The 25544-nt window shown below is 37.1% G+C and overlaps 1 protein-coding gene across 1 annotated transcript in view; it reads right to left on the bottom strand.

The window, feature by feature from the left end:
• Nucleotides 1-865: 865 nt before the first annotated feature.
• The window catches only part of LOC306865439 (pro-neuregulin-1, membrane-bound isoform-like), a 59778-nt gene continuing 35099 nt past the window's right edge, over nucleotides 866-25544 (bottom strand). The window contains exons 4-10 of the mRNA XM_079410034.1: nucleotides 19821-19959; nucleotides 15409-15476; nucleotides 9831-9933; nucleotides 9591-9705; nucleotides 8671-8801; nucleotides 7579-7779; nucleotides 866-3798 (exon numbers count right to left, since the gene is read on the bottom strand). Of these exons, the coding sequence (XP_079266160.1) occupies nucleotides 3171-3798; nucleotides 7579-7779; nucleotides 8671-8801; nucleotides 9591-9705; nucleotides 9831-9933; nucleotides 15409-15476; nucleotides 19821-19959 (1385 nt within the window). The 3' untranslated portion in view covers nucleotides 866-3170. The remainder of the gene's footprint in view (nucleotides 3799-7578; nucleotides 7780-8670; nucleotides 8802-9590; nucleotides 9706-9830; nucleotides 9934-15408; nucleotides 15477-19820; nucleotides 19960-25544) is intronic.

Here is a 25544-nt window from a genome sequence, read left to right as displayed (position 1 = left end):
GTCTATCCCAGTGTTTCTGTAGGCAGTAGAAGCACTCTGGACAGATGGCCAGTCCATCACAGGGATTTTATGAGAAAGTACATTGCTGAAATCTAACTTACCTCTGAACAATCTAAACTGATATCCAAGTCAAGCGAGAGTGTAATGAAATATTGGTCCAAACACACTGGTGCAGTAATCCATGCAAAGCCCTTCATGTCAGTAAGTGTTGCAGAAGTCCAGCCTGGCCTGTTGTTTGGCTGTAATTTTTGCCAGTTAAATTGTTGTTTAAAAATGCGTTTAATCAGTATTGTGAAAACTGAATTGAAAATGACGTTCTGAATGCAGTTGTACTATTAGCAAAAAAAAAGGAATATATGGAGAAAATTATCAGGAGTCTAAGCCAAATATTTTTCAAGATTATAATGATTTTTGTCCAGTGGTGCTGTCGCCAAATCCAGGTTACAGAGACAATACATACCAAGCTTCATGCCAACATTGCAAGGCATTGTGGATATAAGTCCTTGCTCCTGTTTGGCTATAACAATGAGTTTGCTATAACAGAATAACTTTTGATCAGCATTATTTAACTCAACTTAATTCGGTGAGAATTCGAAATATTAAACCATCAAAACTTTTGATGTGCTACCAAGTGCTGAATAAAATCCTCAAAATTGTCACCAGCAATACTGATACCTGTCTATTGGCAGCCAGAGAGCACAGATGAAAGAAGCTACCAGATACATCCACGCAAATGCAAACACTTAAGAGGGACTCGAATGTCTATGAGTGCACACATCAACACCTGCTAAGACCTTTAACTTATTTAAACAGCTTAGAGAAGAAGACATTGCACAAATAAAGAGATCCAACACAATGTAAAGCTATTATACATATTGCCCAGACATTTTATAGAGTTGTTCACACAAGAGCAGATGAAAATGAACATTTTGTTCTCAGTTAGAGAGTGGTCATGATTGACATCTCTGCCCATGCTTGTTTGCATGTGTTGTGCAAGGCATGCCTGTGTTTGTCCTCCTGTGCTCATGCAGCTATCAGAACGACATGATTTTTTTAGGAGATTTTCCGTTCTTCCTTTATCTTCACTGGCATTGTGGAGATCAAACAATAGGCCAAAATCTACTATGCTGGAACACTGATGCATTTACACCTCACGTACATACCTTGGTTTGAATATTTCTGCAAAACGTAATAAACCATTTCATCCAAACAGTAAATGATTAGCCATTTCTGACAACAAAACCAAGTTTGATGATGGAAGAGGTGATCTGTGATCGTTGTATCATATCCAAAATCAAATATCTGAATCGTTACATAAAGGCTTGTGTTAAAAGCAACATAACAAAGGCTGTTTTCAAGTGTCCCGGACGCAGTTCGGCTCATTTTAATTGTATAATCAGGTTCATGGATATTTGTCATGGTGAACATTTATTGTTTTTGAATGAGAGTTTTAATAACAGAGTCTAGGCCTAAATGGCAAAACAACACACATATGTTATGGAGTGATGAGAAAAAACAAACAAAAAAACAATTGTTGATGTACCCAAAGACTGCAAACATCTCTTATTATCATTGCTATTAAAATATAGATTTATAGATGCTAGATTCCATAAGGCCCAGATAATAAATAAATAAATAACAAATAAATAAAGAAAATAAATATAATAAAATGGGCCACATTTCATTTAAATGAAAACTTAGGGGAAAAGGCCTTCACGCACTAGAGCCGTGAGCTTTATAGTGAGCTCTAGGTTAAAAGTGTTGTTTGTGTAACCAGTTCCTTCTGTTTAGCAAGCTGAATAGACTATTAGAGGCTATTTTCAGTAAAACCTTGTGAATACATAAGTTACTGTAGTAATCTGGTGATGCAAACATAGCAAAATACTGTACAACAGGTGATTTGTTCTTTAAATGATCACACATATACACAAACATGATGAAAAATAATATGACACAAAGGAACACTTTGAATATAAATGTAACATTCTACATGGATAGCAAAGGACAAATGTTAAAAAATGATTTGGACAATAACTAATAAGAAATAAAAAGATGTCAGTATCATAAATGTGGTGCTGTAATTTTCCCACAATGCATTGCTCGAGAAGCCAATGAGCACTATCGACAAAGTGAGCCATATATTCAGTCATTCTGCAGTAATATGAAAAAAAAACAATCAGCTGTCTCATAGAAGATATACATGACAACCATAATATAAAACAGAATAAAGTGATTATGTTTGATTACCAGCTGATTGTACATGATTTGCTTCCTGCGAGTATTTTTTTTAGCATTTACTCCTAATTTCTATAGCTTTCGAATGGTCTTGTTTTCAGATTGCAGCAGCCACACTTCATATTTGAAATCAAAATGCATAAATAATTATTAACGGAATTTAAAAAAAACAAATATTTTTGCCACAGTACGGTTAGTCCTAGTGACCCACAGTGCAGCTTGTTTTGTATGTCTCTCTTATCTGACACAGTTCACTTCATGACTCAGGTGTGTTAAATAAGAGAGAGAGCGGGTCGACAGGAAAGCCACGGGGTTACGAGACCATACTCTTACAAATAAAGGGTGTTTTTGCAGTGATGCCATAGAAGAACCATTTTTGGTTTCCCAAAGAACCTTTCAGTGAACAGTTCCTAAAAGAACCATTTTGAAGAACATTTTAAAGAACCTTGACTAAGTTCTTGACTATAAAGAACCTTTTCTGCATTTGAAAGGTTCCATGGATGTTCTTCATAGAACCATTGATGCCAATAAAGAACCTTTATTTTTAAGAGTGCATGATGCTTTTTTACACTTTAATCCGATTGCAAGGATTAACAGGACATAGAGTGCTGGTGGATTTTTTTTTTTTCAGTCACACACAGAATTTATTTTGTTGCCTTAAAGTCATGAATATATGGCCCAGTGTCATGATGCAGTCCTTTTACCTTCAAATGAAAGGCACCATAGATTATATTTTTTCTGTTCTGCCATTGAAATACTGTGACCTCAGCTACATGTGAATGGCACTTTTTTTCCATGACACAAACACGTCGTACACATATATAAAAGTCTTTGTTTCACTACATCACTAAAATAAAAGTTGAAGTTTTTCTTTTTGCAATACTTGATTATAGAAAATAAAGGTTTAGTGGTGATTTTTTTCTTCAATGCATCTTTCACACAGCTATAGGATCTTGGTTGACCATGACGGCCGTTAGTCTGCTCTGCAGGGCGTGTTGCGGCGAGAGGTGCAGCGCGGGGTTAGTTCTGCTGCCCTCCAGCCCGTCCAGAACAACCGATCCAGCGACCAGAGGGCTCTGTAAGCCCAGAAACGGCGTGTCCTCTCCCACCCGCTCGTCCTCGGTCTCGCTCTCCGAGCTGCTGCTCTCTGAGTTACTGCCGCTGACCGGCTCCGGCGCCATGGGGACGCTAGGCTGAGTTCTCGAGCTGTTCGGGGCGGACGCTTCAGCTGTGCTTTGGTTCTGCTGTGAACTCTCTTCCTGCTCCACAGAGTGCAGAGGGCTGGCTGGAGGGCTGGGCAGCTCCAGGCCGTGATTGTAGTGAGCCGAGTTGCGGAGATTATGGCCTGACTGATTCGAACTGGATTTGTCACGCAGGATCGGCGGGGTCCGGAACAGCAGGGGGCGCTCCTCCTCCCCTGAGGGACTCGTAGCCATGGAGGGAACGGAGGTCGCCAGGCTGGAAAGAGGAGCCGACATCTCGGAGGGAGGCGAGGAGGGCGTCACCGGAGAGAGGAGCCCCATGGGGGACAGACGGCTGGGGGTAGTCATGGCCGAAACATACCTTGTGGAAGAAACACAGGCTCACTTTACAGTATCTATTGGAAATGTGATAGGTTACAGATTACACTTTACAGAACGTGATTTCACCAAGTACAACATGTTCCTGGATCAACATCCTTGTTGATCTTGGAGCAACATTCCAATCAAACAATCATAATTGAGAGAGAACTTTTCAGGAAATTTCAGTTTTAGGCTTATGATCAGGGTTAGGTGCTTCTACACCCTTGTTAATCAGCTATCATTTCCCTCTGATTTTAGGAATAAATTATGGGTAGGGTTAGGTTAAGGGGTAGGGATTGGGTTAAGTCTATTTTTGGACAGTGAGGTTGATCCAGGAACCTGTCTTACATGGAAAATCACAGCCAACCCGCAGAACCTGATTTGACCAAGTGCGACATGTTCCTGGATCAACATCTTTGTTGACCCTGGAACAACATTGTGATTAACCAATCAGATTTGAAGAACAAGTTATAGTTTTTGTGAAGCTTAGGCTTACAATCAGTGTTTGGTGCTTGTACATCAGTGTCATTCATCTATCATGTCCTCTGATTTTAGTTATGGTTAAGGTTAGGTTTAGGTGTAATCAGCTAAATCAGGACATGCACCCCATGTAATAAGTAGTGTCACTATTTCAATTACTTTATCACAGTAATGTAACTGATTACATTTGATTACTTTTCTAAATTTCTAATGTTTTCAACTGATAATCATTTTCAAACATTTAAAGCCGGCAGGGTTAACCTTACAGCAGTGCTCAACACTGATTACTGTCAGACTTTCAAAATCCTCCATCACTTGAATTAAGATTATAATCATTTTAGCACTTTAGCACTTTTTACTTTGAGATCTCTGAGCATAAATACAGATTTAATATCATAAGATATAGTATAATAGTTATGATGCTGTTTTTTTTAATCAAATCCTAGCGTTCATGTAAATACTCATCAATCAGAATGCTTTTATTCCAACTGAAACAAAAGGTGTCGATATAAACAAATGTGACCTCTGGAGGGCGCATACATTGAAATGAGACACAGCAATAGTGTTGGAAAAGCTGCTACAAAACTGCACTAAGCTACAAGCCACTCATCATATAGTAGTGCAGTGACAGCTGCTCTTTTGAAACATAGTTACAAGCATCTAAGACTTAAGGCATACTTCGTTTTCTGTGTCCCGCTACGTTTTGTGCATTAAATTAATTCAACTCATAACTTGTTAGTAGAGACTGAAATGGAAATAGGTGTGTCAGATAAAAAATGTGCTGTTGTTTACAGAAAAATCATGTCTGTATGCGCTGTTTTGTTATCGACAAAGAGATATCCGTTAAAAAAATATATATGCAAAATTTGCTGTCTACAGCCTGTTTCCATCCATCTGGCCTGTTACCGATAAAATGGTGTGCGTCATGACGTCATCCCTAAAAAACTAATTGTCGCATAAGTTTTGGTGTATCGCAAAAAAATGTTGCCCTTGAGCTGTTTCCATACATAATTTATCCTATTGCGTAAATTATAGGCTAGGCTAGCTGTTCTTCATCCATTTGAAACAAACAAACAAAAAAAGCCTATATTAAATTGTATAGGCCTACATAAAATAATTATTATTAAGTGTCATGAGTTTTTTTTTTTTTGTGAGTACTTTGTTATAGACTAGATAGATAGGCCACTGTTGATAATCAAGCAATGATCATAAACAGGTGCAGTTGTATTATTATCATTTTTTCTGATTAACGTTTATAGGAAATATGAATGTTCATTCCGGTTATTTTATTTCTCCTAACCGACCGTCATATTAACCGTTAACCGACAAGACTGTTAAATTACAATTAAATAAAGTTTAAATTGATAGGAGGCTTGACCCATTACAAATACCTAAATTAGTTTTCCAGGGATTCATTTTATACACGCAAAAAGCAGCAACATGAAGGTGAGGATTCACGCAAATGAGAAAAACATAAGCTTTTATATATAAAAAAAAACAGGCCCATATGCAGAATATATTTTTTATAAATAATTAATGAATTAACAAAATGAAAGAAAAAACACTGCAACAATTAACAGCCTATATGCAGAATTTCAGTTCATTTTTGTGATGCACTCTTGAGAAAGCGGCAGTTTTCCTTTATTTCACAAAAGTACGTAAATAAACACAATAAGTACACAAATAAAATACATATTTTGAATAGTTTTGAATAACGTCTTACTGTTATATGACCACAAATGGAGTAGGTTAGTGCAAGTTGTTTCCACTTTTACAAGGAAAAAAAACAAGCGATCGTGCCGGCGCCTCGCGCGCAGTTAAGCATAGCCCCCACAACACAGCCTGTTCATGTCATAATGACAGCCAAAAATATTGAAGAAACATGAAAAAAATATTTTACTTCCCCTCACTCCACAACAAATCATTTAAATGTAACGGTAGAAAGAACTCAGAACAAAGCAAGAATAAAAACATAAGAAGCTAACAAGCCAAAACGAATTAATTTAAACTTTTGTACTTCACGTTCAAGTAAAACCAAATGTGCTTGGCATAATATCACAGGGTTATGGTGGTCAAGCTGAAAGACACGGACTACAGGCTATTTAAACTGAACAGTGCACTGTAAAAAAAGATTAATAATAATCATGCAAACGTAGGCTAGCCTACTAACACCAAATTAAGATAAGTATGTTTGAGAGGTAACTCGTCTTTTTCTTACCATGTATAAAATAATTTTAGATACAATTTAATAATATGAATATGATTTAATGCGCTTTTGAACTCCAGGGAAACGGTGCTTTAACTTGAGCAACACCATGAACACGGACGCTGCCTATAGGCTAATTCTGTCACGTGACTCCACATTTATTTGCGTTAAAGCCCCTTTTCTCGACAAAAAGTGTTTCCAAACAAATTGTTGCGACATTTGAAGTATCGATATGGAATTTATGCGCTAAAGTTACACGGAAAAAGATTTTGTTGACAAATGAGAAATTTAATCGATAATTGGCATTTCCATCAGCTATATCGTAAATATTTTAAAGCGCTAAACATTTTTTCACAAACAAATCCTTGGATGGAAACCTGGTTTGTGAGGCATGTATTCGCTGAGTTTCGGTTCAAAGCGCTTTACATAGAAGGTGGGGGGGGGGATCTCCTCAACCACCACCAATGTGCAGCATCCACCTGGATGATGCGACGGCAGCCATATTGCGCCAGAACGCCCACCACACACCAGCTTATTGGTGGAGAGGAGACAGAGTGATGAAGTCAATCAGTGTATGGGGATGATTAGGAGGCCATACAAAACTGAACTATGTTAATAGCTGAAACAGTAGTATAAACTGTTTTGGGAGAAGGGGGAAAAAAGACGGGCTCGGGCCGGTAATTCTGATAAGCTGTCGGACACGGGCCGGGCTAGGGCCTGAGCGTCTCGGGCCAGGGCCGGGCTAGGGCCAAAATTTGAGGCCTATGCAGGGCTCTATCTACTACGAGGTGATTCATGACGAGGGGGTGATTCATATATGTTATATGTGCAGCAGCAGTATTTCTTACATGCTCACAGCAGCGTGTTGTGGATGTATTGGCAGTAGCAAGTCTTGATACTTGCTCTGCCGCAGCAGTGTAGCAGATCTATTCCGCCAAGACCAAACACATTAAAATTGTCATGTACATTACCATGCTAAACCCTCCGAGAGTTGTCATGACAGAACTCTGCTCATTATGTAAGACAGGATATTTATTCACAATCATCAGTGAGGAGAGATGGGATCCTGCAGGAGTGCTATGCAGTGAACGGTACCTCTCGCTGTAGGGGGAGTCTCTGCAGGAGCCCTGGGTTTCTCTGGAGCTCTTCAGGTGATCGTTGAGCTGATGGACTCCTCCGGTAGCATTCAGACGCCCCCTGTGACCGGGCGTACCATGCCGGCAGTTCTCCACCGATGACTTGACCAGGACTGCGTGACTGTCAGAAACCACACTCTCTGCTTTCCCATTACTCCAGCTGTGAGAAGCCAAAGGCAAAGCCACTCATCACATCTAGTCATGTTGTTCATTCTTCATCTTTAAACAGCGACTGTCCCTCGTGAATCTTTTGTAAGATTTCTACTGATACACTACTATTCAAATGTTTGGGGTCAGTAATTTTGTTTTTTGTTTTTTCCAAATAAATTACTTTTTTTTCAGCAAGGAGGTTTTAAATGAATAAAAAGTGATGGTAAAGATTTATATTGTTAGAAAATATTTCTATTTTGAATAAATGCTGTCCTTTTTAACTTTTTTTTCATCAAAGAATCCTGAAAAAAGTATCACAAGTTCCAAAAAAATATTAAGCAGCATCACTGTTTTCAACACTGAAAATAAATCAGTATATTAGAATGATTTCTGAAGGATCATGTGACAGACTGGAGTAATGATGCTGAAAATACAGCGCTGCATCACGTGAATAAATTATATTTTACAGTATATTAAAATATAAAACCATTATTTTAAATTGTAATAATATTTTACAATATTACTGTTTTTTTCAGTATTTTTGATCAAATAAATGCATTCTTAATGAGCAGAAGAAACATCTTTAAAAAACATAAAAAACCTTACTGATCTCAAACTTTTGAACGACATTGTATATATACATGTATATATATATATATACACACTTCTACAGAACAATCTGTCAAAAACCATAGGAGCTAATGGTCAATGAATTTAAAGACATAAAAGACACTACAGTATAAATATAATGTTTCAACATAACTTCCTGTAAAGCTGCTTTGCAACCGTGTGTATTATAAGAAACGCTATACAAATAAATAGGACTTGATTTGACTGACATTTGATTTCTCCAGCTAGTAATCTTGTGTGTATGCTGTTGTTATGTGGGATTGTACTGTACCACTGGCTGGAGGAGTGAGTGACAGCAGTGGACGGATGTGTTGAAGTAAACTCGTTTGTAGAGAGAGATGTTTCCACTTCTTTGTCTGTCATGTGCACATGAGGAGGGATGGTATTTTTCGGCATGTAATGCTGAAATCAGACAAAAGTCCACTGTTATAACACTGTTTTTCTTTTAGCATGTTATACACTTTGTTTAACAACAACTTTAACTGTTTTTTACATCATTTAATATTGGTTTTTAAAATTGTATCCAGAGGCTGTTTGAAAAAAGAGAAAGTCAGTATAAACTAAGAGGAATGTGTATGTTTAAAAAAATAAGGGCAATAACTAATACAAAAATGAGGTGTACCCCTGTCAAAGGGGTAAATCTATGGAATAATTGTGATTAAAATTAAAAATATGTATTTCACTTTTCAAATTTAAGAAAATGTTTAAAAACAAGATGATAAATAATTAAATGACTCTATATGAACAATTTGTACTTAATGTTATTTCAATACTTAAAATATTGAAATAATACCTGGAATGTGTATTTGTGTAATTATATATGCTTGTAATTATGTATGTACATTTTGGGAAATGTCTTATGTCATCTTTTTTGTTCATCTTGTTTTATCAAATCCAGTGAAAAAGTGAAGCTCGTCAGATAAATATGTATAAAAAATATGTGCAGTATAAAGGTAGGCATAGTAAGCAAAGGCTTCGGCCGACACCTTTTTCGGTTATTATGTATATTTTTAGTTTTATTTATTGTGAAAAGTTGTCAGTGAGGACCGAAATAAATTTAAGTTGAAGTTTTTAGGTGATTGTTACAATACTTGGTGACCACTAATGTTAACATAAATGGCATCACTTTTTTCGGACAACTTCTACACTGCAGTGTACAGGATTAAAAATGTTTCCGGTAACGGTACTCACATTGACCAGCTGCAGGTCTTCAGGTGGAGGGTGAGGGTGCTGAGGGCCTTTGGCTGCAGCGTTTCGCTCTCGCAAACTCTGCCGCAAACGATCATGCAGCTTTTTCCTCTGTTTCCTACATGTGCAAAAACACGAACAGCTCTTAAATCGCATTCAACGACTATCAATAATTTATATGGCTCATTTTAGTTTTTGAGTGAAACATTAGTACAAACTAAGACATTTCAAAAAGTGAATTACTTTGTTTTGCAGTAAGCCACCACACACATGATGCCAACAACTAGAAGAGCGATGCAGATGCCTGTTATAGTCAAAACGCGTTTCTGATAGAGCTCCTCAGCTTCTGGAAGAGAGGACAGACTGCTTTTGAAGCTTCCAGGTGAAACACACACACATCACACATCTGTCACATTCTTACTTGGAATATTTGCATAATGATAACTATGTCAACAGATTTCCAAGTAAGAACAGAAGCTAGCACACATGTATGTTTCCAGTGACGCTGGAGCGTTTCATTAGACAGAGTTTACTGCTACAGATGCTTATTGATCTCAGGATGTAGTTTTGCTGAGAGGGGAGGGGAGGAGACAACGGGACGTGTTAATTCAAGGTCAGTTCAGAGTCATCATGTCATCACAATTACATGAAATGCAAACTCTGCAGGGCCCGAGGCCTCTGGGAAGTCTTCAACACTCAGTCATGCATTTCACTCATTTCGTTATGAGGTTTAATCACAACACTGACAGACTGAATTTATCGAAGCCTTCAGCAAGTTGTGTTGTTTTTTCATGTTGTTAATTTGTTAGTCTGTTTTGATTTGTATTATTGTGAATGTTCAATAGATATGGATGCTAAAGGCTTTAATAAAAAGTCATGAACTGGTAGTGGTGTAAACTCACAGTTTGGTAACACAACTGTATGGCTGAAAAGACCCCGTGAAATTCTTTGACAAACATATTTTTCTTTCCTGTGTTGACACAGGACAGTTTGACATGGGTCATAGCAAATTTCTTATAAATTGTGTTTAGTTTACATGACATCCATTTGCAGCTTGCAGTAGTCAAGGGGTGTGCAATCCTGCTTGTGGAGGGCCACTTTGCTGCAGAATTTAGCTCTAACCCTAACTGAACACATCTAATCAAGGGGTCCTATTTTAACGATCTAAGCACATGGTCTAAAGCGCACTGCGCAGGTGCACTTAGGGCGTGTCTGAATCCACTTTTGCTAGTTTAACGACGGGAAAAACGGTTGGCGCACCCGGCGCATGGTCTAAAAAGGTTGTTTCTATTCTCTTAAAGAATAATGGGTGTGTTTTGGGCACAACCAGCAATAAACCAATCAAAGTCTCATTCCCATTCCCTTTAAGAGCCAGCTGCATTTGCGCCATGGCGGATTCGCTATTTACACAGCGTAAAGACTAGGTAGCAATTCTGATACATGCAATGACTATCCATTTTGACATGTAGGCATTTTTATATTTATGTAGCCTACACAATAATAATCTTTTACATTGTAGTAATGTGTAATATTTGGCATGTTTGTGCTGCTGCGCATCCCTGTGTGTGTAATAAGCAGAGTGTACGTGCATTGTGGACCCGCCTATAGGCGCATATTACTAAAGTGCTCTTTAAATAACAAAAAAAAAATACTGTGTTTTAGTTGGTCAATTTAGTTGGTCTATTTCAGTTGCCTCAAAATAGCAATGCACCTGAACACACCTCATTTTCAGACCAGCACCTGAGTGAACAAAAGGGCGCAAATGCATTTGCTATTTAAACAACGTGGCGCAGGACGTGAAAATGATAACTGAATCGGGCTGAAACTAGCAAAACACACTTGCATCGTGCGGTGTATGATAGGTCTTCAGGACCTCTACTAGAAGCAAGGTGACCTGACGCAGGTGTGTTGGACCTTAAATGTGTTCACACTTGTCATGTTTGGTTCGATTAATACAAACTCTGGTGCGACTGCTCTGTTAATGTGGTTCGAGTAAGTGTGAACGTTGCCATCCAGACCCTGTGCGCACCAAACAAGCGGACCGAGACCACTAAAAAGATGGGCCTCGGTCTGCTTCCAGACAAACTCTGGCGCAGTTCAAACGAAATATGAATGCAACACCTATTGTTTGGGGTGTTCGGTAAGATCTGTCACGAAATATATGTCATTCAACCCGACCAATCAGGTTGTGAATGTATCACTATGTCTTTAGGTTTGGTATCTTTAGGTTCGCTGTCAAAAATACCAGTGTGAACGCTAACCGGACCAGGACCAAATGTATCATTTTTCGAACCAAGAGAACCGAACTAAAAGTGTGAACACACCCTAATTCTGCAGGAACAGGTTTAGACAGCCCTGTATAAGGGGGCGTGGCATTCTTATTCCAAAGAGCATTTGATTGGACAAAAATCTGTACACACCCCTGAGTGAAATATTGGTGTCATCAATATTTTTGGGCCATTTTCTCTGCAAAAAAGATCATTTTAATTATTTTTGACTTCACAGGGTCTTTATGGCACAGAATACTGTAAGTTCCTGTCACAATAAACATTACTGAGGCATGTGAGCAAACACTACCACCCATTTGATTTAGACCTTAAATCTCTAAGTATAGCATATTCTTGATGCACACAACACAATGGCAATCACTACAAACAGACATTGATAAAACACTGAGGAGGAAACAGAAAAATGGGAGAAAACATGGAAGAAAGTGAGGAATGCAATGTCATGCTGAAGACAGAGGGATGCAGGAGGGCAAAGCAAAGCTGAAGGGATCTAAACACAGCATAACTACTGCAGTACGGCTTCTCTTCTGCACAGCTGAACTGTGTGTGAATTATTTTAGCTGGCTCAGTGTGTTTGTGTGTGTGTGAGAGAGCCTTACATATCTGCCTTGAATAGGAGATATCAGAGGTCTTCATGAATAATTAACAACATCCTTCCTACCTAATGCCCACCTGCACATCATATGCTTTGGAGCGGCTATCCACTTTCTTGCCTAAAACCCTAGAAACCTGCAGAGTGGCTCTGAGCAGCCATCTGAAGTCCTTTGCATTAATATAATAAAGAGTAATAATGATATCAATCTCCAATCATCTTGTTATGGCTGTTTGATCCCTTCATGAGCAAAAGGAAACCAGCTGAATTTGAAGGAAACAGGCTCAAGCTTCTAGACCTACGAAACTGCAAACTAGGAGGAAAGAACGATTCATACCCATAAATTCAATCCCAAGATGTTCTGCCAAGGCAGACAAGGTGATGAAAAGAAAGCAAAACACAAACAAACAGAAAACAGTTGAGCGGTGATGTCAAATCTGACTGACTGCACACAAACACCACCTCAAACCACCTCCGAAAACACTGGAATCATCTCAGCATGTAGAGTACAGCATGGCACATCACACAGACACACAACACATTGGAAAAGAAATCATTCAAGCCTATTCTGTTTGACTTTAAACCCACCATGAATATGCATCATTTAATGCTTTTAGAGTTCATTAAGAGATACATGGATGGTTTGTCACACGTATATAGTGATGTGCATCTCTATATACAGACTCGTATGGTTGGTTGTCATCATGACACAAGGACATGCACATGCAGATGTCACTGCGCTCACATCATTATAAAGGAGACCAACCCTCCACATTTCACTACGGACAAAGTCAGACTCGGTTATTCATGTAATCACGCCAGCACATGTTTTAGATAAACATGCTGTTAAACACATGCACATCGCGGTCGCCTAAACTATCTGTAACGTCCAGAAGAAAACCTGCTGCTGCTTGTCTGATACCTGAGCCAGTCAAAATTTGAAGGCAATAATGCTAGCAAATTGATTCCAGAAATATAATTTGAGATAAAAAATGAGGTTCTCAGAAATGCACATACGGATTTCCGAAATAATGTCATTCTTTGCCATAAACACAGAATGCATAAAAAAGGCTCTCCACCCATAAACTGGAGTGATATTACAATCACAAAAAAATGTAAAATGACCAATATTAATATAATTTAAAATAATCACCCTTGCTTATCAATTATTTGACTGGAATGCTGAGCTAATAATGAAGTGTTGTTTCAGCCGTTGACTGATATCTCTGATCTTTCCTGCGTGTCATTTATCAGTGATAAAACCTCCCTGGACACTGAGCCAGAGCATCTGATGGAGGTCATGCTATGACGGGCATATTAGCGAACACTAATAATAGCTGAGAATAGATTGTCTGCAGATCTCCAGTAAATTTTGCCATTTTATTTTTAGCACTTCAGATAAATCGATGGAGATATTCTGTCTGGTCCATAATACCTCCCTAAAAGTCCTATTTGAAGTCTCTATTGAGCAAGGTTCACGGTGCACTGATGGGTTTGAGCAGGGGTCCTTCAGATCTGCTTCAGAGACTCTGAAGTGTGTGCTTTAAGTGCATCAGTTAGAGAAACTATGGTTTTCACTGTGGCAGGCCACTTTAATAGGGTCATTCTCAGAGAAAGGTACAATTTGTGGCAGGGCACTGAACTTATACTATTTTATACATTTGATAGTTATGAATTATTACTATGAATTGATAGTTATGAATTAATTCAATTATGAATTATAAAATATGGGAATTCTAAACCATCGTTATTTTAGTTTTATTTATATACTATTTTTGTTTTTAATAATATAGTTTAATAATTAGTTTTTATTTTTATTTTAAGTTTTGTAATAATTTATGTGTGTTTGATATTTTTAATTATGAAAATATTTCTATTGAGCTTTAATTTATTTTAATTTCAGATTTAGTTGGAGTAATTTATACAAATTAAATTGATTTCAGCAACTGCAGCTGCTAATGCAATATTTCTAATTTTCATTTAAGTTTCTTTACATTTATGTTTTTCATCTAATATTTCTATTTAATTCTATTTCAGCTTAACAAATGAAAATGATTTGTAATAGTTTTAGTTTTTAGTAAACAAAAACAACACTGTTCCAAACTAAACATTTTAAAAAATTCAGCAGTATTTAAAAAAAAAAGAAAAAAAGCACAAATGTTCAATGTTTCTTGAGAAGGACCCTTAGGCGTTTTACTGGATGTAATTATCCGACTAGCTCGAAAAAAACATGTTGATGAGCTGAGAGTAAAGTCACTGTTCATAACATATCGTGAGCCAGTTGCTGTGATTGTTTTTCTGCAGACAGAGCTCGATACGTCTGTTCCTGTCTAAGTCTAAGATGATGTGAAGCAGAGAAACCCTTAATAACTAACATGTCCAGATCGATGAATGTCAACCCTGTCTAACCACTGTCAGCTAACTAGCATCCAACAGAACAAAACTAGATTAATAAACACTAAACATGCAAAGAGAAGTAAAGGAAAACATAAACAGAATCCCAAAATAACTAGATCGCTGTCTGATCTGACGACCCGTCCATCGAGAACACAAAAACAAAGCAACAGGAGGAAGAGCTGACTGAGCATGCTCCAATCCAAGCACAGACAGGAAGAGGAAATAGACGTACTGTAGAAGCTGGCCATTACGTAGTTTTGGCAGCGATCACCAGTAAACTCATTGGGGCACCTGAGAGGGAAAGACAGAAGTCACAGAGAGAAAAGAGAGGAAGACAGGAAGTGAGTTTGACACCCAAAAGTCCCCCGCACACACGCTTGTCTCCAGTGTTGCCCGCTGAACGTCTCGCAAACGTCTCCGCTCCCAAGAGCCAATCACAGTTTAAACGTGACAGAGAGACTGTTTTGTGAGTGGCGGAGGTGGCGAGGCAGCGTGGAAACAGCGGTGTTTGGGGGTGAAGGGGATGTTCACTGACTGCACATACGTTTGGGGTCTACGACTCTCACAGGGTCTGTGGATTGACAGCGGTTCCCTGTGTATCCGGGAAGGCACCTGGGTTAGAAACAGGATGAACACAGCACAACACAACATTACACAACAACACACAAACACTCTCACAGGCATCGGCGCCGTTTGCGGGTGCATGGGACTTTTTGAAAAAAATATACATGCAGATGGATTAGAACGCAAAGTAAAATCATCTCCAGTCCATCTACAGTCGTTCTTCACAACTGAATTCATTCATGTAACACAAAATATATCTGCACCTGATCTATCCACCTGATGAGTTTATATTTGTAATATAAACCATGAATAATTCCCTGGAATGCACTAAGAATCGTTCATTTTTCTCTCCAAATCCTCACGTCTCTTTCCAGGTTTATTTTCACACGGATGCTATAAAATGTAATTGTTACGAAATGTAGACATATATTACTATAATGATATTTAACATGTCCGTAATATTGCTGCAAATTGAAACTGTTGTGTTGCTTAATATTTTTTGGAACCTGTGATACTTTTTCTTTGATTCTTTGATGAATAAAAACTTCAAAAGAACAGCATATATTTAAATTAGAAGTTTTTACTATCACTTTTTATCCATTTAACACATCCTTGCTGAATAAAACTATTAATTTCTTTAAAAAAATAAAGAAAGAATTTACTGACTCCAAACTACTGAATAATGGTGTATATTGTAACATAAAATGTCTATGTTGAATAAACACTATTCTTTTTAACATTTTATTTATCAAAGAATCTTGAAAAAAATATTGCAGGTCCCAAAAATATTAAGCTGCACATCTGTGTCCAACACTGATAATACATCAGCATATCAGAATGATTTCAGAAGGATCATGTGACACTATGACTGGAGTAATGATGCTGAAAATTCAGCTTTGATCAAAGGAATACATTTAATTTTGAAGTATACTAATATAGAAAATAATTATTTTAAATTGCAATAATATTTCACAACCGTGACAGCCTTGATGAGCATAAGAGACTACTTAAGAAACATGGTCTTTCAGTTCGGTACACATTTAATCTGGAAATTCAAACAATAAATGCCGTTTTGATGCTTTTTGATATGGCATGTGAGACTCAAGGCAGCACGGATTTGGAGTAAGAACATCATTTTATTAGATTTAGAAGCATAGAAATATTTTATTTGAGTGTTAATTATATCTAATAATAATATAGCACTGTGCGCGTAACAGGGCTGTATGTAGCCATTATTTGTTCAGTAAACAACTATTTAATAAAAAGGGAAAAAAGAAGCAATTTTATGTTTTGCTTTTCCCCCTGCTGTACAGAAAATGTACCAAAGCATCTTTTTTGTGTACCGTTACACCCCTAATATTTGCCTATTCATTTAAAGGCGACTCCCAGCAGAGTGATGGTCAGGATGTTCTTTGTATCCTTGAGTGAAGAACAAAAAAGACTGAGTATATCGGTGCCTTTACATAATAAGAAGACAATGAGTGAACACATTAGCAACTAGATGTTTGGCTTTCCCTGAGGACAATGTGAATAGGGTTGGACATCCAAAAGTCGCTTTGATGCAGGGCTGTTGTGGGTGGTTGCTAGGGTGTTGCTAGGTGATTTTCATGAATTTCTGAGTGCATTTTTATAGTCCAACATGAAACAAGTCCACCAGTGATCTTCTGGTCTCTAGATATGGCTTGGTTTTCTCCTTCAATGTGCATCTGTGCTTAGACAGGAAGAGGACCCTGTGGGACTTTTCCTCCTGTTTTATCATCCAGTAAGTAGTGTGTCTGATCACTTAGTAAAGTACCAGCACACCTCTCATGTCTGGAGCACACACTGAACATCAATACTTAGCCTGATCAAATCACTACTAGTGATACTTGACTTGGCACTAATTCCATGTGTTTGTTAAGGGTCACGTGGCCCCTGATGGATGGCAGAAATGGAAAGAGATCTACAGTCCCCGAGGAGCGCTGCCGTCTGACTGCTACTGCATTTACAGTAAAGAGAGAGACAGAGAGAAGCTCCTCTTGACTGCAGTGCTTACTGATGACTTCAGCACTCGGGTTTGTGCTTATTCACCGAATTGGACAGTAAGAGCATGAATACCCCAGAGAGTGCTGTCAGAGTCATGCACGCAAAAAACCTTCGCTAGCAGTATGTGATCTGAAATGAGGAGGCCAAGTCCTCACTGCATTTAATGCTTTAGTTGAATCCAATGTAAATTAGTAAATTAAATTGCAGTTATGTTTAATGTTACCACATCTTTCAGGTCAAATAAATAAATGTTGCCTAAACTTTCAAAAAAAGGTTTTGTAAGCATTTTTATATTTATTCTGAAATAGTAACTATAGCAACATATTTCAAGTCTATTTTTATTTGTGTATTGATGTTCAGCTGTTTGTAACAATTTGTAACAATCAGCATATTTTTGGATCAGCAGTCAAGTAAACACGGCAGGTTTCAAAATGGTCACAGACACATTTGATGTACCTTTAAATTCACCATCCTTGCAAGTTTTATTTTGACGTGATAAATCAGTGATATATAAGTTGTTTACTTTTAGAATTAATTTTTCATTACAATTAGTCTTCCCATTAAAATCATTGTATTTACTCATTCAGAACTATGGCTGGGCGATTTTTCCGATTTTATCGGTTAATTCGAATTTAATGTTTTTTAAATTTTTAGAAATTGACTAATCAGAAATATTACCAAACACTAGAATTAGACACTTTGTTAATGATATGCCAATGATAACATAAGAGAAAAGAATGTCTGTATGTCTGATATTTCATGTTTGCATCATGGTGACAGACTGAGAGCTTGTTTTTACAGAACATTTATAGTTAATAATAGTCTACCTTGACTTTTGAGAATTTTTTTAAAAGCATTTTCCTTGTATTATTTCTGAACATATAATAAGACACGTTTGTACAAGATGTAGTTGTAGTTCGTGCATCTTTTCTGCAAATATATTAAACAAGTGATTTGTTTAACATTTGCATTCTGTTGATAACATCATGTGTGGTGCACAGTTCTCTTAACTAGAGGGTTAATAAAGAAAAAGTTACTTGAATCATGTTGTAGTTACATTTTCAAGTCGACTAGTTAAAAATCGTCAAAATCGAGAATCGGTCAAAAGTTCTGAAAAAAATAGAGATTTTTTTATTTTGCATTATCGCCCAGCCTTATTCAGAACAATCTATTCAGAGGTAGGATTTATGGCATGGACAGTGTAAAAGGCCAATCATAGCGGTTTGGAGGCATCGCCTCCTCTCACATGACTTTTCCCCATTTGTTCTCAATTACCCAACCCAGGCTCATTCGAAATACATTTCTGCAACACCATTATTAAGTACCTTACCAAACGTTTTGTGGCAGTTTTAAAAAGAAACGTCCAGTGAGTGGCGCTACAACACAGGTTCAATACGTAACCCTGGTACATTTTTGCTACGTTGCTTCAGGTACTATTGCAGTGGTTCATAATTCGCATATTCGAGTGTCGCTAAAAGTTAATGCTCTATCATGTTGGAAATATCCCCTACACCAAACACAACCCTAAACCTACCCGATAGTGTAAACAAATGCAAAAGTGATAAAAAAAACGTATACGTGTTGATGCAGCCTTGCTATTTTTACTTCCATATGCCGATTTGAGCTGTTTTGTTCGAACCGTAGTTTAACAGGGTTCGTACTCTTCATCACTGAAGTGCAATGCCGTATCGAGCAAAAAAACTGAATTAGAAAACTCATGCATATGAAGCTGTATATGTGACGACAACGTTCAAAATGATCAGTTTTCAAATCTCTCAGCATGTTATTAAAATTGTTTTGAATTCATAACATAATATTCCTCAAGTAAGCATGCAAAAAATTTGGCTTTATTAATCAAAACTGTGGACCTGCAAATCATATTTTGTGTGAAAAGGAATAAAAAGCCTCTAGTGTTCATTTCAACTGGAAACTGCAGCGATTCGTGTGTATAGGTACGTTTTTTGAGTTTTGCAGAAATGTAGGTAGAGGCATGCATTTCCAATGAGCCTATGTTGCAATTACCACCCACCAAACTCTTTATACCTTGCTTTTTCGGTTAAAACACAATGAGAACAAGAGAGACAGTGCCTCCCATGGCAACTTCCATAGCTGGTGTCGCTGGATGACAGAACCTTTTTTTTAAAGAGTGATATATTGGCAATGTTTTTTTTTTTTGTACTGTGGATATTTTCTCATTTAATTATTTGAGGAGGCATTATCTCTCTCATGTCCTTGGAGGAAACCCTACTACCTGAGAATCTAACCTCAACTAAAATGACTTGAGAAAAACACGTTCACAGTAGAACGGCTCTGCGACTTGCAGACTGAATCTCTCAGTTTTAAACACATGCGGATGAGCAGCTGTACCTGCAGAGGCGTCTGATGTTGCCGGGTGTGACCTCCAGCGTGAAGCATTCGCCACCATTCACGCAGTAGTTCCTCTCGCTCTCGCTGCAGCGCGTCACATGACTGGAGGTCTTGGCTGAGGGAGTGGTGCTGGTGGCCGCTGCACACAACAACACAACACATAAGTGCACTGAGCAGGGAACAGTTTTACTGCAGAAAATCAAAGATGAAGTGCAGCAAGTCATGTTAGAGCTTCAATGCACAGAATCACTAGTTTAGAGCTTCTAAGAACACTAATGCTATGTTTAGTGCAAATAAGCAAATGAAGAGATTGCAAGCACACATATGCTGAAAAGCTTCTTTCTCAGTGAGAGAAAGTTTGTTTATGCAATGTTAAGACTAAATTTTGCCCACATGAAAGATGTTTCTTACTTATGAAATGACATGTTATTTGCAATGCAGAAAGAAGTTCTATGCACAGCAAGTTATGTTAGAGCTTCAATGCACAGACTCACTAGTTTAGAGCTTCGCTAATCTAAGATCAAGTATCTGAGCTGCAGATCATGACATGCACAGTATGGGTGTCTGATTCAAATGACCTTCACAGAATATCTGCTAAATATAGAAGGTCATCAATGAACATCAGGCTGTTGAGACCAAAATAAATGCAAACTCATCACATTTCACTTTAAAAAAGAATGTGAGTGAACAGGTATGGTAATATTGCTCAACTAAACAGCTACTTCATTGCATGCCTACACCAGAGTCAAAGACGAGCAACATTCAAATAATCATGTTTCTGCTCAAATATAGGCATTTACAAAGCAGCAATATCATGCAATGCCGTGATTTAGTTAAGCATGACAGTTTCAAACAAAAACAGCAATCACGGATATTTTACACCAATTCTAGAAATCTGAACAGCATCAAATAATATCACTCCGTACCTGTAACATTTCGATAATATCTGGATATATGAAAGCGCATCACTCCTGTGAGTCGACAACCACTGGGATGATAAAGTGTTTCCCTGAGCTCTTTGGATCTACTGCCTTCCTCTGCACTTCTTCCAGCCACACCGGTCTGCAAAGTCCCTGCTCATCAACATTTTTAACTGAGCACCTCTACACCAGCTCAACGCACACGTCACATCTGGCATTGCATCTCTAATGCGTCAGCAATGCAGCACCGAGTAATCAAAGTTGTCACAATCTGGCCGACCCTCTTAACTGTATTGAATGTGTACTTATAGCCCACTTCAAATCTTAAAAGTATATTTTTAAAAACTGTACTTTAAGATAATATATGAAATAAAAGGTCACATATATATACATATATATACATACATATATATATATATATATATATATACTGCCTTTCAAAAGTTTGGGATCAGTAAGATATATTAATATATATTAATATTTTTTAAAGAAGTTTCTTCTGCTCATCAAAGCTGCATTTATTTGATCAAAAATGGTAATATTGTGAAATATTATTGCAATTTAAAATACCAGTTTCTATTTTAATATACTTTAAAATGTAATTTATTCCCGTGACGCATTTAGCAGACGCTTTTATCCAAAGCGACATACAAATGAGGACATTTAAATATAATCAAATATACTTCTTTAGTTGGACTTCTACTTTCACACTATTAAAGTGCATTAAGTACAAAAATTAATTGTTCCAATTTAGCAGACTTTAAGTATACCAGTTTAGTATACTAAAAGTGTAATTGAGTATTTTTATTAAGTATATAAATATGTAAATGTATTTGTAGTAGTCTTAGCATGAAATAAATGTATTTCAAATTCATTTTAGTAGCCTATATTTATTTTTCACTAGGGTAGGGAGGGAAATTTGGCTGTAAAGTTTAACCATATTTCAAAGACAATACATTTATTTGCATTTAATACAAATCTAAACTATACTACATTTACTTTTAATTCTAAATAACATGTAACTATGCCCCCCACCCAAAAAAAACACATTCAGCTCACAGTGTTTTGATCACTCTGTATGATTTATAAGCGTTTTAAAAAGTGGGGACATGGGTCAATGTCCTGAAAAGTCACCTTCACCTTGTAATACCCGTGTACCTGTGTCATTATATAAATTTATGTCCACATTTGTCACAAAAACGTGCACACACACACACACACACACACACACACACACACACAAACACAAACACAAACACACACACACACACACACACACTTCTGTGAATTGTGCGGACTTTCCATAGACTTCTGTTACATTTATACTGACCAAACAATATTTTCGATCTTCTGGATCTGTCACCATTACTAGGAAGGGACTGGTGACAACCCAACCGTGAGATCCACCGATTCCCTGCGTGACTGACTGAGAACCTCCTGAAGTTACTTCATGACTTCACATACTAATGGATCTATTTTCTGCTTTTAGGGCCAAACCGATTCCACCAGGATGTATCCATAGCCTTCTCTAACCAGCTCTGACATCAAGTTACTCTCATTTACGGCTGGAGCGCATGGCCATATCCGGCCATCCTGACTTCCCCTCTTCACTGTCGATACAGGACAGCAGCCACTGAAGGCTGGGGATATTTTGACGCTGCTGGTATGAAGATGAGCAGATTAGAATAAAACTCAGCCTTCATCCTGACAGATAATCGAGTTAGCTTCGTAGGTCACAGACCCCATCAGGTGACCACTGAAGCAGAAGACATTCTGCCTTTGAGCTCAATGTAATTCAATCTTTACCATCCGAACTGCTGATGTTTGAGACAACCAGCACTGCATGAATAATTGACAGCGTAACAGATTGCTTTTGTCCCGTTAATCTAATTGCCGTTTTTCACTCCCATTAAACCTGCAGCATTAGTGATCAGGCACATTTTATCATCCGTCACATCACAACAACGTTCAGTGTTTTCTAAAGATGGGAAAGTGACGCGCATTTGCATACGACTGACCATCAGCGCATGAAAGAAAATGCAGAATCAAAAGACTGTAAGTAGAATGACAAGATTTTAAATAGACACTATTCATGCGATATTGGCATTTTGGCATCCTGCGCTCACAGTGATGGGCACCAAGGTAAAGTGGAGTTGTCAGCAAAACAGCAGGAGTGCATTTGAGTCTTTTGAAGGTGAGAGACATGAGCCAAATCATTCAACTCACGTATGAGCACATCTCAATGCAGCCAAAGTCTGGCGGCAAACAGCGAAGATGCTACAAATAAACATGAGTGATGAGCAAAGGAGAGGAGGGACAATTGCATTGCTGTGCAACCTTCATGCTTGTACTTGAGTCTTTTGACATGTTAATGAACACTGACCTGGTCATAAAGAAGGAAAGTTCCCAAGGTTTAGTTAAGTGGCGACTGTAGAAGTGGTGGCTGAAATTAAGTTGGCATATAACTTTACTTTCCATCAAGATTTTAGTTTAAAATATGAATATAAAAAGTCAAGTCAAGCATTTATTTATATAGCACTTTATACAATACAGATTATTGCAAAGCAGCTTTACAGGGATAAACAAGAAAATAATGATTTAATGATGAAAACACAATTCAATTGTGCTGTAAAGCAGCTCTAAAAAGTCTGAAATAAGTTTAAGTGCTAAAATTACTCCAGCAAAAACTGAAATTAAAAATAACTAAACTCAATCCAAAAACTAATAAAATGACAAAAGCACATAACAAAACTAAAATGCAAGCTAAAAATAAAAATAAAAGCCAACTCAAAATATTAATGTACTATAATACCATATCAAATATTATAGCATATAAATATATAATATAATAGTATATAAAATACATAAAACACTAAAATAATATAGCATAGCTGTCCAGTTATAGAACATTAAATTAATTCATTTGTAACTTGAGTGAAGCATCAGAGTCAAGGAGTCGCAATTAAATAATAAAAATAAGCAATTAATAAAAACAGTAAAAAATTTAAACTGTATTGTAAAAAGGAGAGTGTATATCTTATCTAAGTTTTTCACCATTTTTAAAAACCTTTTCACTTCCGCTAGTTCATGTGGTGTAACAAATCGATATTTGAAAATACAAGTATTTCATGTACCTTTAATTATTATGTGCTCATAACAGCGGCATGTATAATAACAATAAACGGATCAGAAAATTGTCACACAGGACATTTCAAGTTGCAAAAAGTGTTTCATGTCAACTACCCAATGCAAAGTTTCCCATGTAGTATAGTTAATGTCTGTGAGAATACCTGCAAGATGCAGCTAGTCTCAAAATAAATGCTCCCTAAAAATAGCAGTGCAGGGCCACTGCAGCGCATCCACTGCAATGCAGCAGCGCTCAGAGTCTCTTTCTCTGCGTGAGCACTTTGAGGGGCACTGCTGGATCGATTTGGTTCCATTTCATTTTTTTTTTTTTTGCTGGTGAGAAGAAACCAAAGACGCCGGCTCTGCACAGACACTGCATCATGCTGCAGTGCAAACGTGCCACCTCTCCTAATGCAACTGCTGGACCAGCATTTTCCTGTGTCCTTTACCCAAATACACAGGGAGAAAAATTCATCCGAGCATAGGTTTACTGAAGTATATTTTGTTCTTTCAGATGGGTTTTAATCTAATATGTAAAAACATATTAACAGACTGCTGAATCATACTGCAGGTTTATCTGTGACTCAGTGAGTGCTGTGTGTTCAAGGCACAGGCTGTCTTTCCTCTTTAAAAGTAGTATGATACAACATCTGCAATGTACAGTACTTCTGTTCGCTTAAAGAACAATCAGGTCACTTAAAGCCGTACACTAGATCACGTGCCACACAGCATGCTAGCTGAGGACAGAAGCTCAATATTTAAGCACAAATTAAACATAGATCGGCTACCGGGTAACAGTTCATGCTATCTATTCTTATTGCAGTTACAATAAAATGGGGACTAGAGCATTCGAGCTTCAAAAAGGAGCTCTATAAAATAAAAGTACCCTAAGCTTTCAAGCATTCAATTGTATTGTTCTGGAAAAGAACAATCATAACATTATAAAGTCAGGTTTAGACTACCATAGTAGTGTTAGAATATTAGTAGGTTTAGAATACTAAAACATAGCAGTACACCGATGAACATGATTCTGCGGTCAAGTAAATACTACAGAAAAACAAATGTAATTTCTATATGAAAAGCTAGTTCAGGCAATAATTTAAAGTCAATTTTGTTGTTAGGTTTAGTGGCTTGTGATTTGATTACATTTTCTACTCAAAATGACACATTCATACTAAAAAAACAACAACAAAACAAAACAAAATGTTACCATCATCGTGTATTGTGTACCAAGTATTGAAGTCTCTGTGTTCAGATGAGTGCTGCATTACTAATTATGTAAATATGGTGTCTACATGATATGTATAGTATTATTTATTTCTAAGTAATGTACACTTTAAAAGCATGATTTAGTTCTATATTAAAAAAAATCAAAGTATTGCTAAGTTAGCTTTGACTAAATAAAAATGACTCAAACTTTTACTGGCCAAGCTAACTTTGTTAAATTGACCTAATTTAAATAAGTAGATTTTACTTAATTCCATATGTGAAATTATATATTTACTTAATATCTTAATGAATGTTAAGTTCAATAGTAAGTAGATTGTACAGAGCAGTAGCAGTAAAATTGATCTAAAATGTGTTTATTATGCAAATTGTTACGATTTTTTTTAAGTAAATCCTACAAGTTATTTTTTTCAATGTACTCTCAATCATGACACACTATTGCTTAAACACC

The sequence above is a fragment of the Barbus barbus genome, assembly GCF_936440315.1.
Source record: "Barbus barbus genome assembly, chromosome: 47".
In the NCBI taxonomy this organism is placed as follows: domain Eukaryota; kingdom Metazoa; phylum Chordata; class Actinopteri; order Cypriniformes; family Cyprinidae; genus Barbus; species Barbus barbus.
This window is presented reverse-complemented; position numbering and strand designations above follow the sequence as displayed.